This window comes from Chelon labrosus (genome assembly GCF_963514085.1).
Source record: "Chelon labrosus genome assembly, chromosome: 12".
NCBI classification, from domain to species: Eukaryota; Metazoa; Chordata; class Actinopteri; order Mugiliformes; family Mugilidae; genus Chelon; species Chelon labrosus.
The window spans coordinates 7,799,781-7,822,494 of record NC_140345.1 but is presented as its reverse complement, the minus strand read 5'-3'; the positions used below and the strand labels follow the sequence as shown (position 1 = coordinate 7,822,494).

The 22,714-nt window shown below is 38.7% G+C and overlaps 3 protein-coding genes across 3 annotated transcripts; all 3 read right to left on the bottom strand.

The window, feature by feature from the left end:
* Positions 1–4,521: 4,521 nt before the first annotated feature.
* On the bottom strand, positions 4,522–12,013 carry LOC311497529 (cell adhesion molecule CEACAM5-like; the record flags this gene model as incomplete). The annotated part of the gene is made up of 10 exons (XM_084557843.1): positions 4,522–4,553; positions 4,694–4,731; positions 4,884–4,986; positions 5,496–5,747; positions 5,832–6,107; positions 9,044–9,304; positions 9,458–9,608; positions 10,570–10,697; positions 11,231–11,539; positions 11,968–12,013. 10 exons carry the CDS (start codon positions 12,011–12,013, stop codon positions 4,522–4,524), a joined length of 1,596 nt encoding a protein of 531 aa, XP_084413969.1.
* On the bottom strand, positions 6,284–8,858 carry LOC311497472 (cell adhesion molecule CEACAM2-like; the record flags this gene model as incomplete). Its single annotated transcript, XM_084557793.1, has 3 exons — positions 6,284–6,695; positions 7,385–7,531; positions 8,615–8,858. Coding segments are annotated over 3 exons (708 nt in total), but the record flags the coding sequence as incomplete, so codon positions are not given.
* Positions 12,014–14,842: 2,829 nt separating the features above from the next.
* LOC311496764 (cell adhesion molecule CEACAM5-like) lies at positions 14,843–20,905 on the bottom strand (the record flags this gene model as incomplete). The annotated part of the gene is made up of 9 exons (XM_084556736.1): positions 14,843–15,045; positions 15,769–16,017; positions 16,102–16,377; positions 16,912–17,172; positions 17,299–17,580; positions 19,028–19,288; positions 19,442–19,720; positions 20,253–20,576; positions 20,860–20,905. 9 exons carry the CDS (start codon positions 20,903–20,905, stop codon positions 14,936–14,938), a joined length of 2,088 nt encoding a protein of 695 aa, XP_084412862.1. The 3' UTR covers positions 14,843–14,935.
* Positions 20,906–22,714: the final 1,809 nt, after the last annotated feature.

Here is a 22,714-nt window from a genome sequence, read left to right as displayed (position 1 = left end):
CTGCTGGCTTGTATGGCCCGCTCAGCAGCTAACCATAGCTACCACGTAACAAGAAGACAACAGCAGTATGCAGCATGTCATTGGGGTTTTCAAGTGGGCACCTCCCTTCACCGATGTTTCGTTAAGTTAGGCCCACGACACCTCGAGAAGGCTTAACAGTGATTTCCAGCGTCCTGGAGTCACCCCCCTCCACACCGCCACTGCACAACCCTGTTTCCCTCACCATTCGATGTCTATCAACAGCTAATATAGTAACTAATAACCACGTAACAAAAACAAATCTACCATGATTCGCCCCGTTGATGCGGACTGAACCACGAGCCAAACAAACAAATCTACCATGATTCGCCCCGTTGATGCGGACTGAACCACGAGCCAAACAAACAAATCTACCGTGATTCGCCCCGTTGATGCGGACTGAAACACGTAACAAAAACAAATCTACCGTGATTCGCCCCGTTGATGCGGACTGAACCACGAGCCAAACAAACAAATCTACCGTGATTCGCCCCGTTGATGCGGACTGAACCACGTAACAAACAAGCAAATCTACCGTGATTCGCCCCGTTGCTGCGGGCCGAAAACACGTAACAAACAAATCGCGTAATAAACAAATCGAGGCCTACATGCGGCCTTCCTTACCTTAGCTAGTTCCCCAGCTAAGGTAAGGAAGGCAAAAAAAATACCAAAAGTATTCGCTCACCTGCCTTTACTCATTCTATGAACTGAAGTGCCATCCCATTCCTAACTCATAGAATTCAATATGATGTCGGTCCACCTTTTGCAGCTATTACAGCTTCAACTCTTCTGGGAAGACTGTCCACAAGGTTGAGGAGAGTGTTTATAGGAATTTTTGACCATTCTTCCAAAAGCGCATTGGTGAGGTCACACACTGATGTTGGTCGAGAAGGCCTGGCTCTCAGTCTCCGCTCTAATTCATCCCAAAGGTGTTCTATCGGGTTCAGGTCAGGACTCTGTGCAGGCCAGTCAAGTTCATCCACACCAGACTCTGTCATCCACGTCTTTATGGACCTTGCTTTGTGCACTGGTGCACAGTCATGTTGGAAGAGGAAGGGGCCCGCTCCAAACTGTTCCCACAAGGTTGGGAGCATGGAATTGTCCAAAATGTTTTGGTATCCTGAAGCATTCAATGTTCCTTTCACTGGAACTAAGGGGCCAAGCCCAGCTCCTGAAAAACAACCCCATACCATAATTCCTCCTCCACCAAATTTCACAGTTGGCACAATGCAATCTGAAATGTACCGTTCTCCTGGCAACCTCCAAACCCAGACTCGTCCATCAGATTGCCAGATGGTAAAGCGTGATTCATCACTCCAGAGAACGCGTCTCCACTGCTCTAGAGGCCAGTGGCGGCGTGCTTTACACCATTGCATCCGACGCCTTGCATTGCACTTGGTGATGTGTGGCTTGGCTGCAGCTGCTCGGCCATGGAAACCCATTCCATGAAGCTCTCTGCGTACTGTACTTGGGCTAATCTGAAGGTCACATGAAGTTTGTAGCTCTGTAGCAATTGACTGTGCAGAAAGTCGGCGACCTCTTTGCACTATGCGCTTCAGCATCCGCTGACCCCTCTCCGTCACTTTACGTGGCCTACCACTTCGTGGCTGAGTTGCTGTTTTTCCCAAACGCTTCCATTTTGTTATAATAGAGCTGACAGTTGACTGTGGAATATTTAGGAGCGAGGAAATTTCACGACTGGATTTGTTGCACAAGTGGCATCCTATGACAGTTCCACGCTGGAATTCACTGAGCTCCTGAGAGCGGCCCATTCTTTCACAAATGTCTTGTTTCACAGTCTGCATGCCTGAGTGCTTGAATTTATACACCTGGGGCCAGGCCAAGTGATTAGAACACCTGATTCTGATCATTTGAATGGGTGAGCGAATACTTTTGGTAATATAGTGTATGTCTGTGGACACAAAATCTCACTCAGTGTTTTTTGGCTTCTAATATGCTAGCTAAAATATATTACATGCATCTAAGGACACAAATCATTAAACCGTTAAATGCCACGTTCAATATCTGACAAACAGGACTAGGCCGGTCAGTTCAAGTGAACAATATCTTAGGTTACATACTGTACGTGCAACTTTGTTAACATAGAACTCCAAACTGTGGATGTGAAAGAGAAAAAAAATATTCATGGCATTTTGTTATTGCCAGTTGAAGTAATGCATACAGACTGTCTAGTAACCTTGTGAAGGTTCACTTCTTCTTCTTCTTTTTTTTTTTTTTTAATAAAAAAGTATCCCCCTACAACTGCAGCAGCAAATAAGGAACAAATGATTTGATTACCATTGTAGCAATGGACTGATCCAAAAGTGTTTACCCTTTCAGAAACACAGAGACATGACTAATGTCTTCACAGTATGTCACTAAGATGCATTCAGTAACACAACAGCAATGATTACATACACCTGAAATAAAATAAAATAAAATAAAGAAGAATGCTTGATGCAATTGCCCTCAGTTGAAATCTTCTATTATAAACTGTGATTTGAAACAGATAATGAATGTACTGTTGACTGCTGTTAAACCCAACATGATCTTCCTCCATTTTCGGTCACCTAAAGAACCACAGATGATGTTCTCCTTTCTTTGTAGTTCTGCTTTCTTTATCACCAGTGTTCAGATCAGTTAAGTTACAATTTGTGTCCTTTGTTTGTGTTCCTCATGCCATGATGGTTTGTTCCTAGATTATTATTTTCTTTTTCTTAACAGTTATATATATTTTAATGTTAGAATGAAAAAGCATTGAAGCTGGTAGAGATTTGTATACATGTTTGATACATCTGAATGCAGAAAATAAAAATTATATTTATTGCAAAATGTATGTGATCAATCTTCTCAGTCACACATTTGCATTAATGTCACTGACAGCGACCGTGTCAAATGATTTTCTGTGTAGTTAATATATTCCTAATCTTTTCAAATGCATCACAAACCTTTTCTTCTAACTGTCTGTCAGAACAACCATTCCTGGTGAGAACACTGTATGAGAAGAAATGTTGGTCTCTGCTGGTTTTTGTCAATCTGCTGGAAAGAAAAAAGTGAACTGACGCTATTTAAGTTTTTTAAACTTTATTCCAAGAGACATTTCTACAGTGCAGTCTGTATACTTTTAACAACATGCATGTATAAATGATAATATTTGGACATTAACAAGCCAGAAAAACAAATCATGTCAAATGGAAAATTATGAAAATGTTGAATATAATATAAACGTTACTTTTACACTACATATACTATTACACACGTAATTAATATTCCTAATTATCGCTTGCTTGCTTCATGTTTCACACACACAGATATATTTTATGCCTTTCTATGTCACATAAACACAGAAAAGCCTTCGGCATTTTCACATTTAAGTGATGTAATGACAAGCAATGTATTCTCTGAAAGCTACAAGCCCAAACTTTATTTCTTTAATTGTTTATAAATTATATGCAGATTTGTAGAAAATGTTTGATTAGCTTTAATGAAGCCATTAATACGTTATCACAAACCCGTACATGTGAGATTAATCAGAAAGAAGCATTAAGGAATTAAGTGCAAAGTCAAGGAAATATCCAACAAAGGTTAATAAAGGCAACTGGACTTGTAGAGTTTTTGGTGCAGCTACTTTGCAGCTAATTTCCATTAACGACTGGGTACTTAACTGTTGTTGAGGGGGGACTGTTTTGTACCCAGTCGTTAATGGAAATTAGCTGCACCAGTTTCTGGTTATTAGCATAACAAGCAAGTTTTTTCAGGAGGAGTTCCTATTTAAACCTCAGACTTCCCATCAGTCCCCTAGAACTGAAGAAGCTACTCGGATGAGTGGTGAAACGTTTTCTCAAAAAAACTCTACAAGTCCAGTTGCCTTTTTTAACCTTTGTTGGATGTACCATGACCTGGATGACAGAGAACCTTCACAGACAAGGTCAAGGAAAGACCATCTTAAGCTAAAAGAAAAGAAATAAAATATTGTTTTTATTTAATAACATTAATTATAAGAAAGAAATGAATAGAAGTCAACTGTATCACTTCAAGAAAACAATAATATAATATGACAGCTTTATTAATGACAGCAACAACACATGTTTTTCTTTCTTTCCTGCAGATTATGAATTTTCTGATTTTCCAATATTCTGCAGAAAAATAACAAGTTAAAAACTGACTGAAGGGAAGAGGGATCAACTGTATGCTATAATCTGGCATCTCGAACAACAGACTTAAAGGGGAATTACCGTCATTTAGAGGCTGCGTTTCGGTGCCCTGATCACTCCCACTATATAGATATAAATGATTCCAAATGACACCGAAGTTATATGGGTGAGTAAACAATCGCATTTTATGCCAGAAATAAGGGCCACGTTGTAAAAAAACAGTAATTTCCCTTTAAATCCAAAATATTCAGACAGAAATGTTTCAAAATGCACCTACCACAATGTCAAAATAAAGAGTTCAAAACTCACCTTGGAGATTGTTGTGTAGATATTCTCATGTCATATATCATCAAGTGTTCTCATACACATGTTCTTCATATTCTAAACACAAAAAAGAGTTTTATAACATCATCTATCTTCAGATATTCAGATATTTATAAGTGTGATGTGCTGTATCTTATGGTTCTATCTGGGTTGTTCTACATCTGATAATCTTTGTGTGTAATCAGATGAATACAAACCTTTATTAACTGGACCTGGTTTAGCTTTGACGTTGATTCTGAATGTGGGACAAAAAAGCACTGGTGTTAAAATGTGGCCATACAAGCAGATACGACTCAGTCCCTACAGTAATTATGAATAATTAATAATAGTACTGACTATGAAATCAGTTAAAAAAAAAAAACTTTAAAAAGGTATTTTTTCACTAACTTTGTTTTGTAAATAAAGTAGCCTCCAGCAGCTCCTGCAAAGGAAACTATCAAACATGCGATTACTATTCCAGCGATGGCACCAGCTGAGAGACCTCCAGCTTCTTTAGAGGGTGAAATAAAAGACAAGAATGATCAGTTCACCCTACAATTTTATTTTATAAGTCACAAATGCCTGATATTTTCTCTGTTTGGTAAAATATAAAGAAATATTTTATAGGAAATACATGAAAGCAAGACCAAATTACCTGCATAGCAGGAGGATAAACGAGTAATACAGTCTATAAACCATCTAATTTAAGGGAACTTACTAACTTCACACTCACTGTAAATACTGGATTGTGTTTTCATGACATTTTCTATCACAATCACTTCACCTGTGAGCTCCATCAATCATTTGTTATTTTCTAACATGTTATTTTACAACAGTTACAAATAAATATTAACTCAAAGTAAGGTAAAACACTGACATAAATAATACCTCTCAATTCCAACTTACCCAGAACAGAAACTGTTGAAGGCTGACATGTTTGATAGTTTTGTGGTTAAAGACCTGATCTGAGAGGAAAATCTTCAAGGTAGCTTACTCTACTACAATATCTACAATCAATACCTGTTACAGTCAATCCATGCACCACTAATGATGTTCTCCCAGTTATATTATTCCTTGCTTGACAGGTGTAGTTGCTGCTGTCAGAGAGTTCAGCCTCGTTCATGAACTCAGCAGAATGGTTGAGTATCTCACTTCCATTGAATATCCAGGTGTAACTGGCAGCTGGTGTGGACTCAGCAGAGCAGATCAGTTTTAACGTCTCTTTCAAATGGATCTGACTTGGACCTGTGATTTGAACATTTTCTGGTCCATCTGAAAAACAGAAATTACAGCAGCACAAATGCAGTAATTCAGCCCACTAAAATGAATGGACAAGCTGAACAGTGTGGTACTTACAGTTAACAGTCATGCTGTATTTAGCTCCATCACTGCTGACGGGGTTGCTGATGTTACAGAAATATTCTCCACTGTCTTTTCCAGTCACAGTGTTAAACATCAACACTCTGTTGTTGTTGTGAAGAGTCATGTTGTCAGTCAGGATCAGAGCTGAGCCATCCTTTATCCAGTTTCTGGTAACGATAGCGCCAGAAGCCTCACAGGTCAAACTGAAAGAGGTTCCCTCAACAAGTGGATCGTTTCTTGATGGATGGAGAGAAGCTCCTGATATTTTCTCTGTTGGGTAAAATACAAAGAAGTATTTTTTAGGAAATATATGAAAGCAAGACACAAATTATCTGCATAGCTGGACAAGATGATGGACGAGTAATAAAATCTATAAAAAAAATCTAATATGAGGAGACTTGAGAACATCGACGCATAATCACTACAAACACTTACTGTAAATACTGGATTGTGTTTTCATGACATTCTCTATCACAATCACTTCACTTGTGAGGTCCATCAATCATTTGTTAATTTCTAACATGTTTAATGTTTGAATTACCTAATCATAGTTAGTTAAAATACTTACATAAATAAAACCTCTCAATTCTAACTTAACCAGTACAGAAACAGTTGAATGTTCAGATGTTTGATATCTCAGAGTTGTATGGTTAAAGGCCTGACAGCTGTAGTTTCCACTCTGACTCATCTGAATGTTCATCAGTCTGAGCTCTGGTCCAGTATCTGACAGCTTGTCTCCATTCACAAGCCACATAAACTGGGCAGAAGGTCTAGATTCAGCTGAGCAGATCAGACTGATGTTTGATCCTTCCTTAATGTCTACTTCTGATGGAGACAGCTTTATATTTTCTGGACCCACTGAGTGTGGAGCAAAATCACAAAGAGGGAATGTTAGCAGCTACATGACATGCAACTCAGTCTTGAGCCTTATTACACAGAACTTGAAACACTCAAGGCTCAGCTGAAACCTTGGAGATGCATGCCTATAGTACAAATAAAAGGTTGTGCATTGGTAGGATAGTAACTCACAGCTGATGGAGATGTTTACTGGTTCACTGGTGCCATTACTGATAGGATTGAACACGTGACACCTGAATGGTCCCTGGTCATAGCGAGTCACGTTGACTATAGTCAAAGTGGAGTTTCCATCAGTGAGATGAACTCTGTCACTTCCTGTAATGTGACAGCTGCCGTTCATCCAGAAGAAAGAGAGGGAGGATCCAGAGGAGGAGCAAGACAGACTGACAGAGCTGTTGAACTCCACCAAGTCTGTGGTGACTGAAGTCACCGCAACATTGGCAATACGCTCTGACTGATGTTTGATCCTTCCTTAATGTCTACTTCCGATGGAGACAGCTTTATATTTTCTGGACCCACTGAGTGTAGAGCAAAATCACAAAGAGGGAATGTTAGCAGCTACATGACATGCAACTCAGTCTTGAGCCTTATTACACAGAACTTGAAACACTCAAGGCTCAGCTGAAACCTTGGAGATGCATGCCTATAGTACAAATAAAAGGTTGTGCATTGGTAGGATAGTAACTCACAGCTGATGGAGAGGTTTACCGGATCACTGGTGCCATTACTGATAGGATTGAACACGTGACACCTGAATGGTCCCTGGTCATAGCGAGTCACGTTGACTATAGTCAAAGTGGAGGAGTTTCCATCAGTGAGATGAACTCTGTCACTTCCTGTAATGTGACAGCTGCCGTTCGTGCAGAAGAAAGAGAGGGAGGATCCAGAGGAGGAGCAAGACAGACTGACAGAGCTGTTGAACTCCACCAAGTCTGTGGTGACTGAAGTCACTGCAACATTGGCAATACGCTCTGTGGGTAAAAAAACACAGTGGTTTTGTAATGGACACTGTTGAAAAAAGGGAATATTCTTCTCTAGTGTGGAACAATGTAGACACTGGTGATGAATCCCATGTTATTGATACTATGATCAGTAAACTTGACTCGATGTTCAAGACTTGCATTTGAGATGACATTTTCTCGCTTCTCCTGACGGTATGAAAAAAGAACCATATAAACAGCTCCACCAACAACTGACACACAATAGACACTTTTACCAGAGTTTTAAATGATGGTATGACATTAATCAAATAAACATATATTATATTTCAAGACCACCATCTACATTAATCTAGAGCAGATGGTCTAAATTTAATCTGGGATTAATAGGTATCAAATAAATCTTACCCAGAACTGTGATGACTGAAGGTTCAGATGTTTGATATCTCAGAGTTTTGTGGTTAAAGGCCTGACAGCTGTAGTTTGCACTCTGACTAATCTGAAAGTTCATCAGTCTGAGCTCTGGTCCAGTATCTGACAGCTTGTCTCCATTCACAAACCACATAAACTGGGCAGAAGGTCTAGATTCAGCTGAGCAGATTAGACTGATGTTTGATCCTTCCTTAATGTCTACTTCCAATGGAGACAGCTTTATATTTTCTGGACCCACTGAGTGTAGAGCAAAATCACAAAGAGGGAATGTTAGCAGCTACATGACATGCAACTCAGTCTTGAGCCTTATTACACCGAACTTGAAACACTCAAGGCTCAGCTGAAACCTTGGAGATGCATGCCTATAGTACAAATAAAAGGTTGTGCATTGGTAGGATAGTAACTCACAGCTGATGGAGATGTTTACTGGATCACTGGTGCCATTACTGAAAGGATTGAACACGTGACACCTGAATGGTTCCTGGTCATAGCGAGTCACATTGACTATAGTCAAAGTGGAGTTTCCATCAGTGAGATGAACTCTGTCACTTCCTGTAACCTGAGAGCTGCCGTTCATCCAGAAGAAAGAGAGGGAGGATCCAGAGGAGGAGCAGGACAGACTGACAGAGCTGTTGAACTCCACCAAGTCTGTGGTGTTTGAAGTCACCACAACATTGGCAATACCCTCTGTGGGTAAAAAAAAAACACAGTGGTTTTGTAATGGCCACTGCTGAAAAAAGGGAACATTGTTCTTTAGTGTGGAACAATGTAGACACTGGTGATGAATCCCATGTTATTGATACTATGATCAGTAAACTTGACTTGACGGTCAAGATTTGCATTTCAGATGACATTTTCTTGCTTCTCCTGACAGTATGAAAAAAGAATCATATAAACAGCTCCACCAACAACTGACACACAATAGACACTTTTACCAGAGTTTTAAATGATGGTATGACATTAATCAGTACATCTTACCCAGAACTGTGATGACTGAAGGTTCAGATGTTTGATATCTCAGAGTTTTGTGGTTAAAGGCCTGACAGCTGTAGTTTCCACTCTGACTAATCTGAATGTTCATCAGTCTGAGCTCTGGTCCAGTATCTGACAGCTTGTCTCCATTCACAAACCACATAAACTGGGCAGAAGGTCTAGATTCAGCTGAGCAGATCAGATTGATGTTTGATCCTTCCTCAATGTATACTTCTGATGGAAACAGCTTTATATTTTCTGGACCGACTGAATGGAGAGGAAAGGCCCAAAGAATAAATAAAAATCAAAATTAGTTGCTTGAAAATCTACATGATATATGACATACAGATTGTCATCATAGTGATGTTTGCATGCAGATGTTATGGAATAAATCACTGAGCAGGTAGGATAGTAACTCACAGCTGATGGAGAGGTTTACTGGATCACTGGTGCCAGTACTGACAGGATTGAACACGTGACACCTGAATGGTCCCTGGTCATAGCGAGTCACGTTGACTATAGTCAAAGTGGTGCCTCCATCAGTGAGATGAACTCTGTCACTTCCTGTAACCTGAGAGCTGCGGTTCATCCAGAGGAAACTGGGCAGAAGGTCTAGATTCAGTTGAGCAGATTAGACTGATGTCTGATCCTTCCTTAATGTCTTCTGGTGGAGACAGCTTTATATTTTCTGGACCCACTGAGTGTAGAGCAAAATCACAAAGAGGGAATGTTAGCAGCTACATGACATGCAACTCAGTCAGTCTTGAGCCTTATTACACCGAACTTGAAACACTCAAGGCTCAGCTGAAACCTTGGAGATGCATGCCTATAGTACAAATAAAAGGTTGTGCATTGGTAGGATAGTAACTCACAGCTGATGGAGATGTTTACTGGATCACTGGTGCCATTACTGAAAGGATTGAACACGTGACACCTGAATGGTCCCTGGTCATAGCGAGTCACGTTGACTATAGTCAAAGTGGAGTAGTTTCCATCAGTGAGATGAACTCTGTCACTTCCTGTAACCTGAGAGCTGCCGTTCATCCAGAAGAAAGAGAGGGAGGATCCAGAGGAGGAGCAGGACAGACTGACAGAGCTGTTGAACTTCACCAAGTCTGTGGTGTTTGAAGTCACCACAACATTGGCAATACGCTCTGTGGGTAAAAAAAAAACACAGTGGTTTTGTAATGGCCACTGCTGAAAAAAGGGAACATTGTTCTTTAGTGTGGAACAATGTAGACACTGGTGATGAATACCATCATTTAAAAATGAAAAATTTGTTGCTTGAAAATCTAAATAATATATGACATACAGATTATCGTCATGGTGATATTTGCATGCAGGTGTTATGACATAAATCACTGAGCAGGTAGGATAGTAACTCACAGCTGATGGAGAGGTTTACTGGATCACTGGTGCCATTACTGACACACGTGACACCTGAATGGTCCCTGGTCATAGCGAGTCACATTGACTATAGTCAAAGTGGAGTAGTTTCCATCAGTGAGATGAACTCTGTCACTTCCTGTAACCTGAGAGCTGCCGTTCATCCAGAGGAAAAAGAGGGAGGATCCAGAGGAGGAGCAGGACAGACTGACAGAGCTGTTGAACTCCACCAAGTCTGCACTTATAGGAGTTACTGTTACATTGGAGACTGGCTCTGGGAGTGAAAAAAAAAGGAATAAGTTTAGTTGTCATCTAATATCAAAGGTAGAGTGAAGCAGTGTAGTAGCTATCAATAAATCTCATGTTTATCTTGACATGTTGAATATTCATGTGGTCTGATCAGATTTTACTGGTAGTGGTGGTAAAACAAGCTGTGTCACTGTTTGACATTTTCTCTTAGTTTATATCCTGTTTTATTTTGTAAATCACTTTCATCTAATCCTCTAACCTCCTCTCTCGAACACTGCAACGCAACACAATCCAAAACCAACAGAACAAAACAAATAAAATACAAAATATATAAAATAAATTCTTATCTGAACTAACCAGAGTAGTTCATACTTTGGTACAAAAACTGAAAGAGAAAATATGTTTAAGTTACTTTTTTGCCTTTAATGATTAAATGAAATGAGTCCATTTTATCAGGTTTATTTTGAATAGTTTGTATAGAACTGAATTTCTTATTACCCAGTTTATATGATTAATCTTCTCAGTTCAGCAATGAAAGGATGTAAAACTGTTTCTCACCATATACATCCAGTCTGGTGCTTCCTTCTTGTAGTGGTCCTACAGGTATAATGATAACTCTGTATACTCCACTGTCACTAAGAGTCAGACCTCTGAGCTCCAGAGACCCAGTAGATGGGAAGTAGGTGATCCTGCCTTCATACTCTGGTGAAGTAAAGTTTACTGCATGTGAAATCATTATAGCTCTGTCACGAAATATGCAGCTCACTAATATGGATGGTCGAGACAGTGTTGTGGTGAAAATCACTTTCTCTCCCACAGCTGCATTAAGAGGACCATCTGGCAACAAACTAGCTCCTTCAGTTAAACCTGAAAACAAAGTTACACATCTGTGAAAGATTGTAATGACAGTGAATTGATGATTTGTTTAAGTCACAATTTCTGACAAAGTCTTGATCTAAAAACACAAAACTCAAGAAATGATTTCCAATAAGAAGTCAATGAGGAGAATCTATTATTGGAAGCATGAATAAGGTTTCTTTACAGTGATGCATTTAAAAATATTTTATCATCTGGCTCCATTTGTAAATTTTCACTTTTTAACATACTGCAAGTAAACAAGTGAATCTTTCCATCCACACATCTGTGCAATGAATTAATATGTGTGTGTAAATCAAAATCACCATGAATGACTGAATAAATAAACTTAAATAAAAAAATCCACTTGAACACAAGCTTTTTGATGAATAAATAAATACTTGCTTTTATCTGCTCTATCAAGTTGTACTTGAACTCACCTGAGATGATACCCAGAAGGATGATGAATATTACAGCTTTTTCCATTTCATCTGTAGTAACATCAAGTATGACAGCTGGAAGAAAGACTGCTTTAAACTCATTCTCTTTCCTCTTCTCATTTCCATTATTGAATGTTAATTTCACTGTATCAACAAGGAAGTCCTGTGTAATTGAGAGTATTCCATCGTAATAAATGTTGATCATTAACTGTGTGCTCATACAAAAATATGAGGTGTCATACACTGCCTGGCCAAAAAATAAACAGTCGCCACCTAAATTTAACTAAGCAAATAGGTACGAGCCTCCTATTGGATAATTAGTGCACGGGCAACAAGTTATTTAACCCCAGCTGATAGCATAAAGCATAAAGATTGGACTCTGGAGCAATGGAAGAAGGTCATGTGGTCTGATGAGTGCAGATTTACCCTGATCCAGAGTGATGGGTGCATCAGGGTAAGAAGAGAGGCAGATGAAGTGATGCACCCATCACGCCTAGTGCCTACTGTACAAGCCTGTTACTGCTGTTATTAAAAGAAACACATGAACACAGTGATTCCTTTAATATTGAGGTGAGGGCATCATGGTTGCAGCTGCTTTTCACCTCAGGGCTTGGACACCTTGCACTCATTGAAGGAATCACGAATTAAAAAATGTTTACGTCCATGACTTGAAGTGATGTGACAAGTCCCTAAGATCCTGTCATCGGGCAGGAGGCGGGGTACATCCTGGACAGGTCACCAGTCTATCGCAGGGCTAACACAGAGAGACAGACAACCATTCACACTCACATCTACACCTAACTTATAATCACCAGTGAACCTAACCAGCATGTCTTTGGGTGGTGGGAGGAAGCCGGAGTACCCTGGAGAGAACCCACGCAGACACAGGGAGAACATGCAAACTCCACACAGAAAGGCCACAGTCGGCCTGGATTCAAATCCTGTACCTTCTTGCTGTGAGGCATCAGTGCTAACCACCATTCTACTGCGCTGCTCCAAGTAAATTTTAATTAATTTTATTTTCATATAACGCCAGATCACAGCAGAAGTCATTTAAGGTTACCTTCCCCATAGAACACATCTATATCTTGTTCTTTTATTAACAACAACTTATTTCTGTCTCTACATGAATGAAGTGAGGAAAAAATGTCCCGATGTTTAGTTCAAATAATTGTTCAGCTGTTATATTGACTGCTGTTATTAAAAGAAACACGTGAACACCATGATTCCTTTAACACATTTGTGTTACCTAAACTATGTAACAGATGTTTGGTGGACTGCTATGAAACTGTAAAAAATGTTGTACAGTCATTAATAGCCCCAAGAATCAAACTGTTGGTGGTCCCCTGACCTTTCCTCCAGCAAAAATGTGAAAGTGATTGATTTATTGTTAGTGAAATATTACAACAATTTTGGATTTCCATGAAATTTGCCACAAATCTGTGAAACATCTAAATAGTGCAGTCTTTTACTTTTTCTCTACCCCCACCAGTAGATTGACATAAATGTCAATCTAATCATAAATTTATGATTGTGAGCCAAACGTTCCGATGTCTCTTATGTGAATCAAGGTTGAAGGCTCAAATGTATCTTTACAGCGTTTTAAAAAAAACCTCTACTACTCTAGTCTTCACTGTTAGATGAATTGGTTGTGTACATGATCTAAGTTCAAGGTGTTAGAGAGGAGAGGACAATTACGCAACATTAATATAATTGACTGAAGAGCTGGTTATTTGGTGACAGAACTATGATCACTTCAAATGTAGTAAACTTCACCAGAGTATGAAAGCAGGATCACCTACTTCCCATCTACTGGGTCTCCCAAAAGACCCAAAGACCCAAGAACACCAAAACCTCATCCCAGATTAAGGTTTGGTGCTGCAGGAGGATTTAACACAACCCAAACGAGTATATAATTATAAATGATATATGCAGTCATAGTAAATGTTTTATTAAGCCAAGATTATCACATACATTCTTATGAGACAAGACTTGTCAGAAAGTGGTATAATGAAGTCAAGTTACTAAACTCCAGAGGCATAAAGTCATAGAAAGCTCTTCCTAAAAAATTAACAAATAAAGCTTGACATTTATTAATAGAAAGTCAAATGTAAAAATTAAATGAAACCAAGTAAGCCTTATTAATGACAACAACAGCAACAGCAACACTACTACAATAACACTACTACTAACAACTAACCCTAGGTCCTGCAGGTTATGAAGTCTCAGCTTTCCTGTTTTCTCATCATCTGTAGAAAAAGAAACAAGTGAAACAGTGATTAGAGAGAAGAGTCACAGTTTTGATCAACTGCTACAATCAGTGAGCTACAGCAGACATTTCAGATGTAACCCAAGTAAAATACTTCATCACTTTATACTATATCACATTAAAAAGTTCAAAACTCACCTTCAAGGGAAAGAAGATTGTTGAGTTTATACTGTCATATTACTTTATATGACATAATACTTATAGTCTCATACACATGTTCCTCATGCTCTAAAAAAAAAAATTAAAAAAAATTGTCACATCATTCTCCAAACATTTCGAATAGTTATATACTGTATTTATTTCTTTTTAATCAGATACATACTGACCTTTATTATCTTTATTATCTTTATTATCTTTATTATCTGGCTGTGGTTTAGGTTTGATGTTGTTTCTGAATATAATAGAAAGTATTGTTAAAATGTGACCACATGAACAGATGCTACTCAAAATCCTAACAGTAACTCATGATTTATTTTATCGCATTTTATAAAAGCAATACATATTTAATATTTTAAAATCAGGATTATAAGATTTCTTAATTATACAAATTAGGTTAGTTCATACAAAGACATAATTATAAAATAATTTCAGAAAATGTAACATTTAGAAAGGTTTAGGAAATAAAAGTTGTCCATTCAATAATTAATCAAAGTAAACTGTCAAATGCCTGGCTTGAAATAGTATGAAGGTTCTTTTCACTTACTTTCTTTTATAAATGTAAAAGCCTCCAGCAGCTCCTGCAAAGCAAACTATCAAACATGCGATTACTATTCCAGCGATGGCACCAGCTGAGAGACCTTCATTAGGTTCTGAAATAAAACAAAAGACAAGAATGATCAATTCACTCTGAAATATTACCTTACCTACTTGTGTCATCCTTCACCTGGAACGATGTAAATGAACATATTTGTCCTCAGAGATAATTCTGACCAGACTACAACCACAGAGAGTGGTGCTAAGATTTTTAATTTTTGTCTTAAAATATGAGTTGTAGGTGGAACCTGGGACCCTGCTATGTTTGGATTTCTATCAAATGATCTACATTTACGGGGCGGCACAGTGGCGAGGTGGTTAGCAATGATGCCTCACAGCAAGAAGGTCACCGGTTCGAATCCATGGGCCGGCTGAGCCTCTGTGTGTGGCCTGCGGGTTCTCTCTGGGTACTCTGGCTTCCTCCCATCATCCAAAGACATGCTCATTAGGTTACTTGGTGATTGGCTGTAGGTGTGAGTGTGTGTAGTCTCTAGTCTGTAGTGTTAGCCCTGCGATGGACTGGCGACCTGTCAGATGACAGGCTCCAGCAGACCCCCACGACCCTCAACAGGACCAAGTGGGTATAGAAGATGAATGAAACTACATTTACACTGTTACTGTGATTATTTGTTAATTTTTAGTTAGACTGTTTAGTTAGACTGTTTGTTTGTTTAGTTGGTAGAAAAGGGGAAAAAGGGGAAACTCTTCAAGCTCCTCATGGTAAAATACTGAGATCTAATCACAAATCCAAGAGTAGCAACAATATCTGCAATCAATACCTGTTACAGTCAATCCATGCACCACTGATGATGTTCTCCCAGTTATATTATTCCTTGCTTGACAGGTGTAGCTGCCGCTGTCAGAGAGTTCAGCCTCTTTCATGAACTCAGAGTGGCTGAGTATCTCACTTCCATTGAATATCCAGGTGTAACTGGCAGCTGGTGTGGACTCAGCAGAGCAGGTCAGTTTTAACGTCTCTTTCAAATGGATCTGACTTGGACCTGTGATTTGAACATTTTCTGGTCCATCTGAAAAACAGAAATTACAGCGACACAAATGCAGTAATTCAGTCCACTAAAATGAATGGACAAACTGAACAGTGTGGTACTTACAGTTAACAGTCATGCTGTATTTAGCTCCATCACTGCTGACGGGGTTGCTGATGTTACAGAAATATTCTCCACTGTCTTTTCTAGTCACAGTGTTAAACATCAATACTCTGTTGTTGTCATGAAGAGTCATGGTGTCACTCTGGATCAGAGCTGAGCCATCCTTCATCCAGTTTCTAGTAATGATAGAGCCAGAAGCCTCACAGGTCAAACTGAAAGAGGTTCCCTCAACAAGTGGATCGTTTGTTGATGGATGGACAGAAGCTCCTGATATTTTCTCTGTTGGGTAAAATATTTTATAATGAAAGTATGATAACAGAAATGAAAGTAACTGTGGAACTGGAAACTCAAAAAATAACATATTGTATAAAAACAATAAATTAAAAAAAAAAAAAGTATGAATCCACTTGAGAGCAGTGTGTCTATAAACACAACATAGAGACATCATTGTTAATGTGGATATACTGATGTCTGGACCACACTAGGTTACTGATTAACTGATTAACTTGGTGAATGTGCTTGATTTAGGCATAATTTATATTTATTAGCCACAATGTTTAAGTCACTTCAGAGAGAAATTTCTAAAGCATCAGTTTTTATGACAATATATGGGTGATGAGTAGGATGAGTAGATGTGTCTGTGGCCGTAAAGACAAACAAGACCATTTACCACATGACATGTATATCATGTAAACATATGTATGTAATGATGCAATTTTAGTTTATATTTTGCTTAACAAAGAATACATTTTTACTTTTTCCCTGCGTACAGTAAGTAGCAAAGGCTCAAGCTGAAATGATAATCAGACTAACCCAGAACTGTGATGACTGAAGGTTCAGATGTTTGATATCTCATAGTTCTGTTGTTAAAGGCCTGACAGCTGTAGTTTCCACTCTGACTCATCTGAATGTTCATCAGTCTGAGCTCTGGTCCAGTATCTGACAGTTTGTCTCCATTCACAAACCACATAAACTGGGCAGAAGGTCTAGATTCAGCTGAGCAGATCAGATTGATGTTTGATCCTTCCTCAATGTATACTTCTGGTGGAGACAGCTTTATATTTTCTGGACCAACTGAATGTAGAGGAAACAAATAAACAACAATGGCCAACAATGTCAGTGGCTGGGACAATAATGTAACTGATCTTTGCATGCAGATGTTATGACATAAATCACTGAGCAGGTAGGATAGTAACTCACAGCTGATGGAGAGGTTTACTGGATCACTGGTGCCAGTGCTGATAGGATTGAACACGTGACACCTGAATGGTCCCTGGTCATAGCGAGTCACATTGACTATAGTCAAAGTGGAGGAGTTTCCATCAGTGAGATGAACTCTGTCACTTCCTGTAACCTGAGAGCTGCCGTTCATCCAGAGGAAAGAGAGGGAGGATCCAGAGGAGGAGCAGGACAGACTGACAGAGCTGTTGAACTCCACCAAGTCTGCACTTATAGGAGTTACTGTTACATTGGAGACTGGCTCTGGGAGTGAAAAAAAGGAATGAGTTGATAGTTGTCGTATAGAGTTGTTGAACTCAGTCAAGTCTGTGGTGACTGAAGTCACCACAACATTGGCAATACACAGTGTTGTGCATGAACGTTTTCAATGAATGGTGTTCATTGAACAAGTTCATATTTTTGTGAACTGAACGGATAATTTTTCCAACTGTGAGTGTAGACGTGAGTTTTGCTCAATCCGCTCTGTTTCAGAAAAAAAGAAAAGAAAAAGAAGATTTACGACAGTTTTTATTTATGGCATACAGCATGGCTGGTGCAGCTGAAAGAGAAGCCGTCTCCGGCACCACAGAAACTACTGATCCACTCAAACAGTTGAGTTATTTCCTAGTACAGGGATTCCCAAAGTGTGGAACTGCCTCTAGAGTCTAGAGGATGCACGAGATGAAAAATGTAATGGCGGAGAAGGTTCTACGCACCTTATATGCACAAATAACTGAGCCAGCTGCGCTGCACTTAAAAATCTTCATATGGATCCTCTTTTTTTTTTTAATCTGTTCCTGAGCCTATGCTCTTTGTTATTTATGTTGTGGGTCATGTGTAACTTTATTACAATTTAATTCAAATTACTGGCGTTCTAAATTTATTTCCATAACCGCCGTGCTATGACAGGGTTGCGTTAGCTCCACGGTCATTTAAAGTTGCTGCAACTTTTGTTTAACGCAGCTGAAAACATTATCCCTATTTCCCCCAACTTATCTGCTTATCTGCATTGTTGTGATCGTGAATAATTTGTTATGGGTGTGGCAAGTTTGGGAACTGCGCTGTCCTATACACAGTCAGTGGTTATTCAAAAAAGATGTACAGATCCTGGCGGAAAAAATTATGACAGGCTGGGGATGGATGGGCAGGTCAGTCAGAGATTCTACTGAACAAGAGTGGCTCAAAGTTGCTCTTTTTTTAAAAAAAACAAACAAACAAAAAAACAACAAAAACATAAAACATAAAAAATTACCGTGAACTGTTCATTTTGGAGTCTATGAACTTAGTTCAAAATTAAATAAAACTTGCACAACATTGGCAATACGCTCTGTGGGTAAAAAAAAAAAAAACCCACAGTGGGTTTGTAATGGTTACTGCTGAAAAAGGGAACATTGTTCTTTAGTGTAGAACAATGTAGACACTGGTGACGCATCCCATGTTATTGATACTATGATCAGTAACTTGACTCGAAGTTCAACATTTGCATTTGAGATGACATTTTCTCGCTTCTCCAGACAGTATGAAAAAAAAAAATCATATAAACAGGTCCACCAACAACTGACACACAATGGACACTTCTACCAGAGTTTTAAATGATGGTATGACATTAATCAAATAAACATATAGTATGTTTCAAGACCACCATCTACATTTATCTAGAGCAGATGGTCTAAATTTATTCTGAGATTAATAGGTATCAAATAAGTCTTACCAAGAACTGTGATGACTGAAGGTTCAGATGTTTGATATCTCAGAGTTTTATGGTTAAAGGCCTGACAGCTGTAGTTTCCACTCTGACTCATCTGAATGTTCATCAGTCTGAGCTCTGGTTCAGTATCTGACAGCTTGTCTCCATTCACAAACCACATAAACTGGGCAGAAGGTCTAGATTCAGCTGAGCAGATCAAGGTGATGTTTGATCCTTCCTCAATGTATACTTCTGATGGAGACAGCTTTATATTTTCTGGACCGACTGAATGTAGAGGAAAGGCCCAAAGAATAAATAAAAATGAAAATTAGTTGCTTGAAAATCTACATGATATATGACATACAGATTGTCATCATAGTGATGTTTGCATGCAGATGTTATGGGATAAATCACTGAGCAGTTAGGATAGTAACTCACAGCTGATGGAGATGTTTACTGGATCACTGGTGCCATTACTGATAGGATTGAACACGTGACACCTGAATGGTCCCTGGTCATAGCGAGTCACGTTGACTATAGTCAAATTGGAGCCTCCATCAGTGAGATGAACTCTGTCACTTCCTGTAACCTGAGAGCTGCCGTTCATCCAGAGGAAAGAGAGGAAGGATCCAGAGGAGGAGCAGAACAGACTGACAGAGCTGCTGAACTCCACCAAGTCTGCACTTATAGGAGTTACTGTTACACGGGAGACTGGCTCTGGGACTGAAAAATGGAATGAGTTAATAGTTGTCATCATCGCAAAGGTGGAGTAGAGAGAAGCAGTGTAGTAGCTGTCAATAAATCTCATGTTTATCATGACATGTTGAACTGATCAGATTTTACTGGTAGTGGTGGTAAAACAAGTTATGTCACTGTTTGACATTTTCTTTTAGTTTATTTCTTTACCATGTGCTTGCTGTATTGCCTGTGTTCATTTCTCTTGAACATTGCAACACACACAACACAAAACCAACAGAAACAGAACAAAACAAATGAAATATATAAAATACAAATTTCTAAATTGAAATAACCAAAGTAGTTCATACTTTGTCACAAATACTGATAGAGAAAATATGTTTAAGTTACTTTGCCTTTAAAGATCTTTTTTTAATCGTTTTATAAAGAAACAGCCTCAGTCCATTTCATCAAGTTTATTTTGAATAGTTTGTACAGAACAGAGTTGCTTATTACCTAATTTATGATTAATCTTCTCAGTTCAGCAATGAAAGGATGTAAAACTGTTGCTCACCCTGTACATCCAGTCTGGTGTTTCCTTCTTTTTGTAGTAGTTCTCCAGCTAGTGTAATGGTAACTCTGTATTCTCCACTGTCATTACGAGTCAGACCCCTGAGCTCCAGAGACCCAGTAGATGGGAAGTAGGTGATCCTGTCTTCATACTCTGGTGAAATTAAGTTTTCTGTAGTTGAAGTGATTATATTTCTGTCTCCAAATCTCCAGTTCACATATATAAATGGTTTTTCTGGTGGAGTCAGTGTTGTGGTGAAAATCACTTTCTCTCCCACAGCTGCATTAAGAGGACCATCTGGCAACAAACCAGCTCCTTCAGTTAAACCTGAAAACAAAGTTACACATCTGTGAAAGATTGTAATGACAGTAAATTGATGATTTGTTTAAGTCACAATTCATTACAAAGTCTTGTTCAGAAACACAAAATACAGCAAATTTGTCCATGTATTTGACTCTGTTTTTTAAAGTGATGCATTGTAGTTTAAAAATCTTTTTGTTAACTGGCTCCATTTGTTAAGTTTCACTTTTTAACATTATCTCCTTGAACCTAACAAGCTCATTAATAAAAGACTTGCTTTTATCTGCTCTGTCAAGTTGTAAGAACTCACCTGAGAGGATACCCAGGAGGATGATGAATATTACAGCTTTTTCCATTTCATCTAACATCAAGTATGACAACTGCAAGAAAGACTGCTTTCTCTTTCCTCTTCTAATTTCCATATACTGAATGTTGGTTTCAACGTATCAAGACAGTACAAGGAAGTCCTGTGTAATTGAGACTATCCCATCATAATAAATGTTGACCATTAACCATGTGCTCATATAAAATATGTCTTGTCATATTTCGTCAGTATATTTTATCATATCTAAAAAAGCAAACACGTTTTGACATAACTAAAACTTATGTTCAGAGGGACTGTGGCTGGAGATTAGCTTTGTATTTGTATATATGCATGTATATATTTGTATACATGTATAATGATGGAAAGAATGTCAGGATGAAGCTCAGTCAGACTTTGATACCTTCAAGTCGCTGATAACAAGCTGCAGTAATGGCTCACAGCACTGTAAAATCTTACATGTTGTTTCAACTTAAAAATATGAGTGAAAGGGCTGCCTTAAAATTCTATGTTAAGTGAAAAAAAAAAGTTAAATATTCGTTGTGTAAACATATGCGTTAGTTTGGTTGATTTAGATTTAATAAATAATTAACTATTAACTAATTAACTCTTTCGGGTAGTTGTTTCAACTTGCAAATCTATTTCAGTTCACTTAAAATGGTCAGTTGTGTAAACCAGTTTCAGTTAAGTTGACTTGAATTTGTTAATTGATTTAACTGCTTAGGGTCATTATTCATTCATTCATTCATCTTCTATACCCGCTTAGTCCTGTTAAGGGTCGCGGGGGTCTGCTGGAGCCTATCCCAGCTGTCATCGGGCGAGAGGCAGGGGTACACCCTGGACAGGTCGCCAGTCCATCGCAGGGCTAACACAGAGACAGACAGCCATTCACACTCGCATTCACACCTACGGCCAATTTAGAATCACCAATTAACCTAATGAGCATGTCTTTGGATGGTGGGAGGAAGTCGGAGTACCCAGAGAGAACCCACGCAGACACCGGGAGAACATGCAAACTCCACACAGAAAGGCCAACCGGCCCATGGATTCGAACCGGTGACCTTCTTGCTGTGAGGCATCAGTGCTAACCACCTCGCCACTGTGCCGCCGGGTCATTATTTGAATTTGCAAATCTATTTTGGCTTAATTAAAAGTGTCAGGTCATTTGAATTAAATGAATTAATCTATTGAACCTATCAAAGATTTCTTTGAACTGTTGTAATAACTTTGTCTTAAATTTGTACATTATTTAAATCCAACTCCATTTCTGATTGCCATTTAACCTAACATTCAAAATCATGCTTAGCAAAACCTAATCAAAATTATTTAAATTAAAAAAAGTGTTTTAACAAAATAAATATTACAGTAACCTATAATAAATGGCTATAGCAAGTTTGTTTCAAAGAGAAATATGTCAACCAACAATCAACATGCAACCAGTTAAACATTTATCGATGCACACACTTTGTGACAGAATTGTCAAAACAGAAAAAATAGCATTTGCAGATACTACAAAATAGACAACAAAATAAGAACTTGACTTGAATACAGAAAGTATTAGCACTCAGGCATGAGATGACTCATCTGAGCACAGTCTCACTTGGTTTTCCGCAGGAGTCTGTTTCTTAAACCATGCACAAATGAGGAACACTGTCCTCCACCGATGTTCATCATGATCTTCTGAATGACTTCAAATGTGTATCTTAGTTTCTTTGGAAACTTGGATAGAAAAAAAAAGACAGCAAGGCAATGGCACGTGGGATGTCATTCAGATCAGACAGGATCACTGCTTCCTCAAGGACCAATAATGTGTCAATGATGTCTTGTCCGTCCTTTACCATCG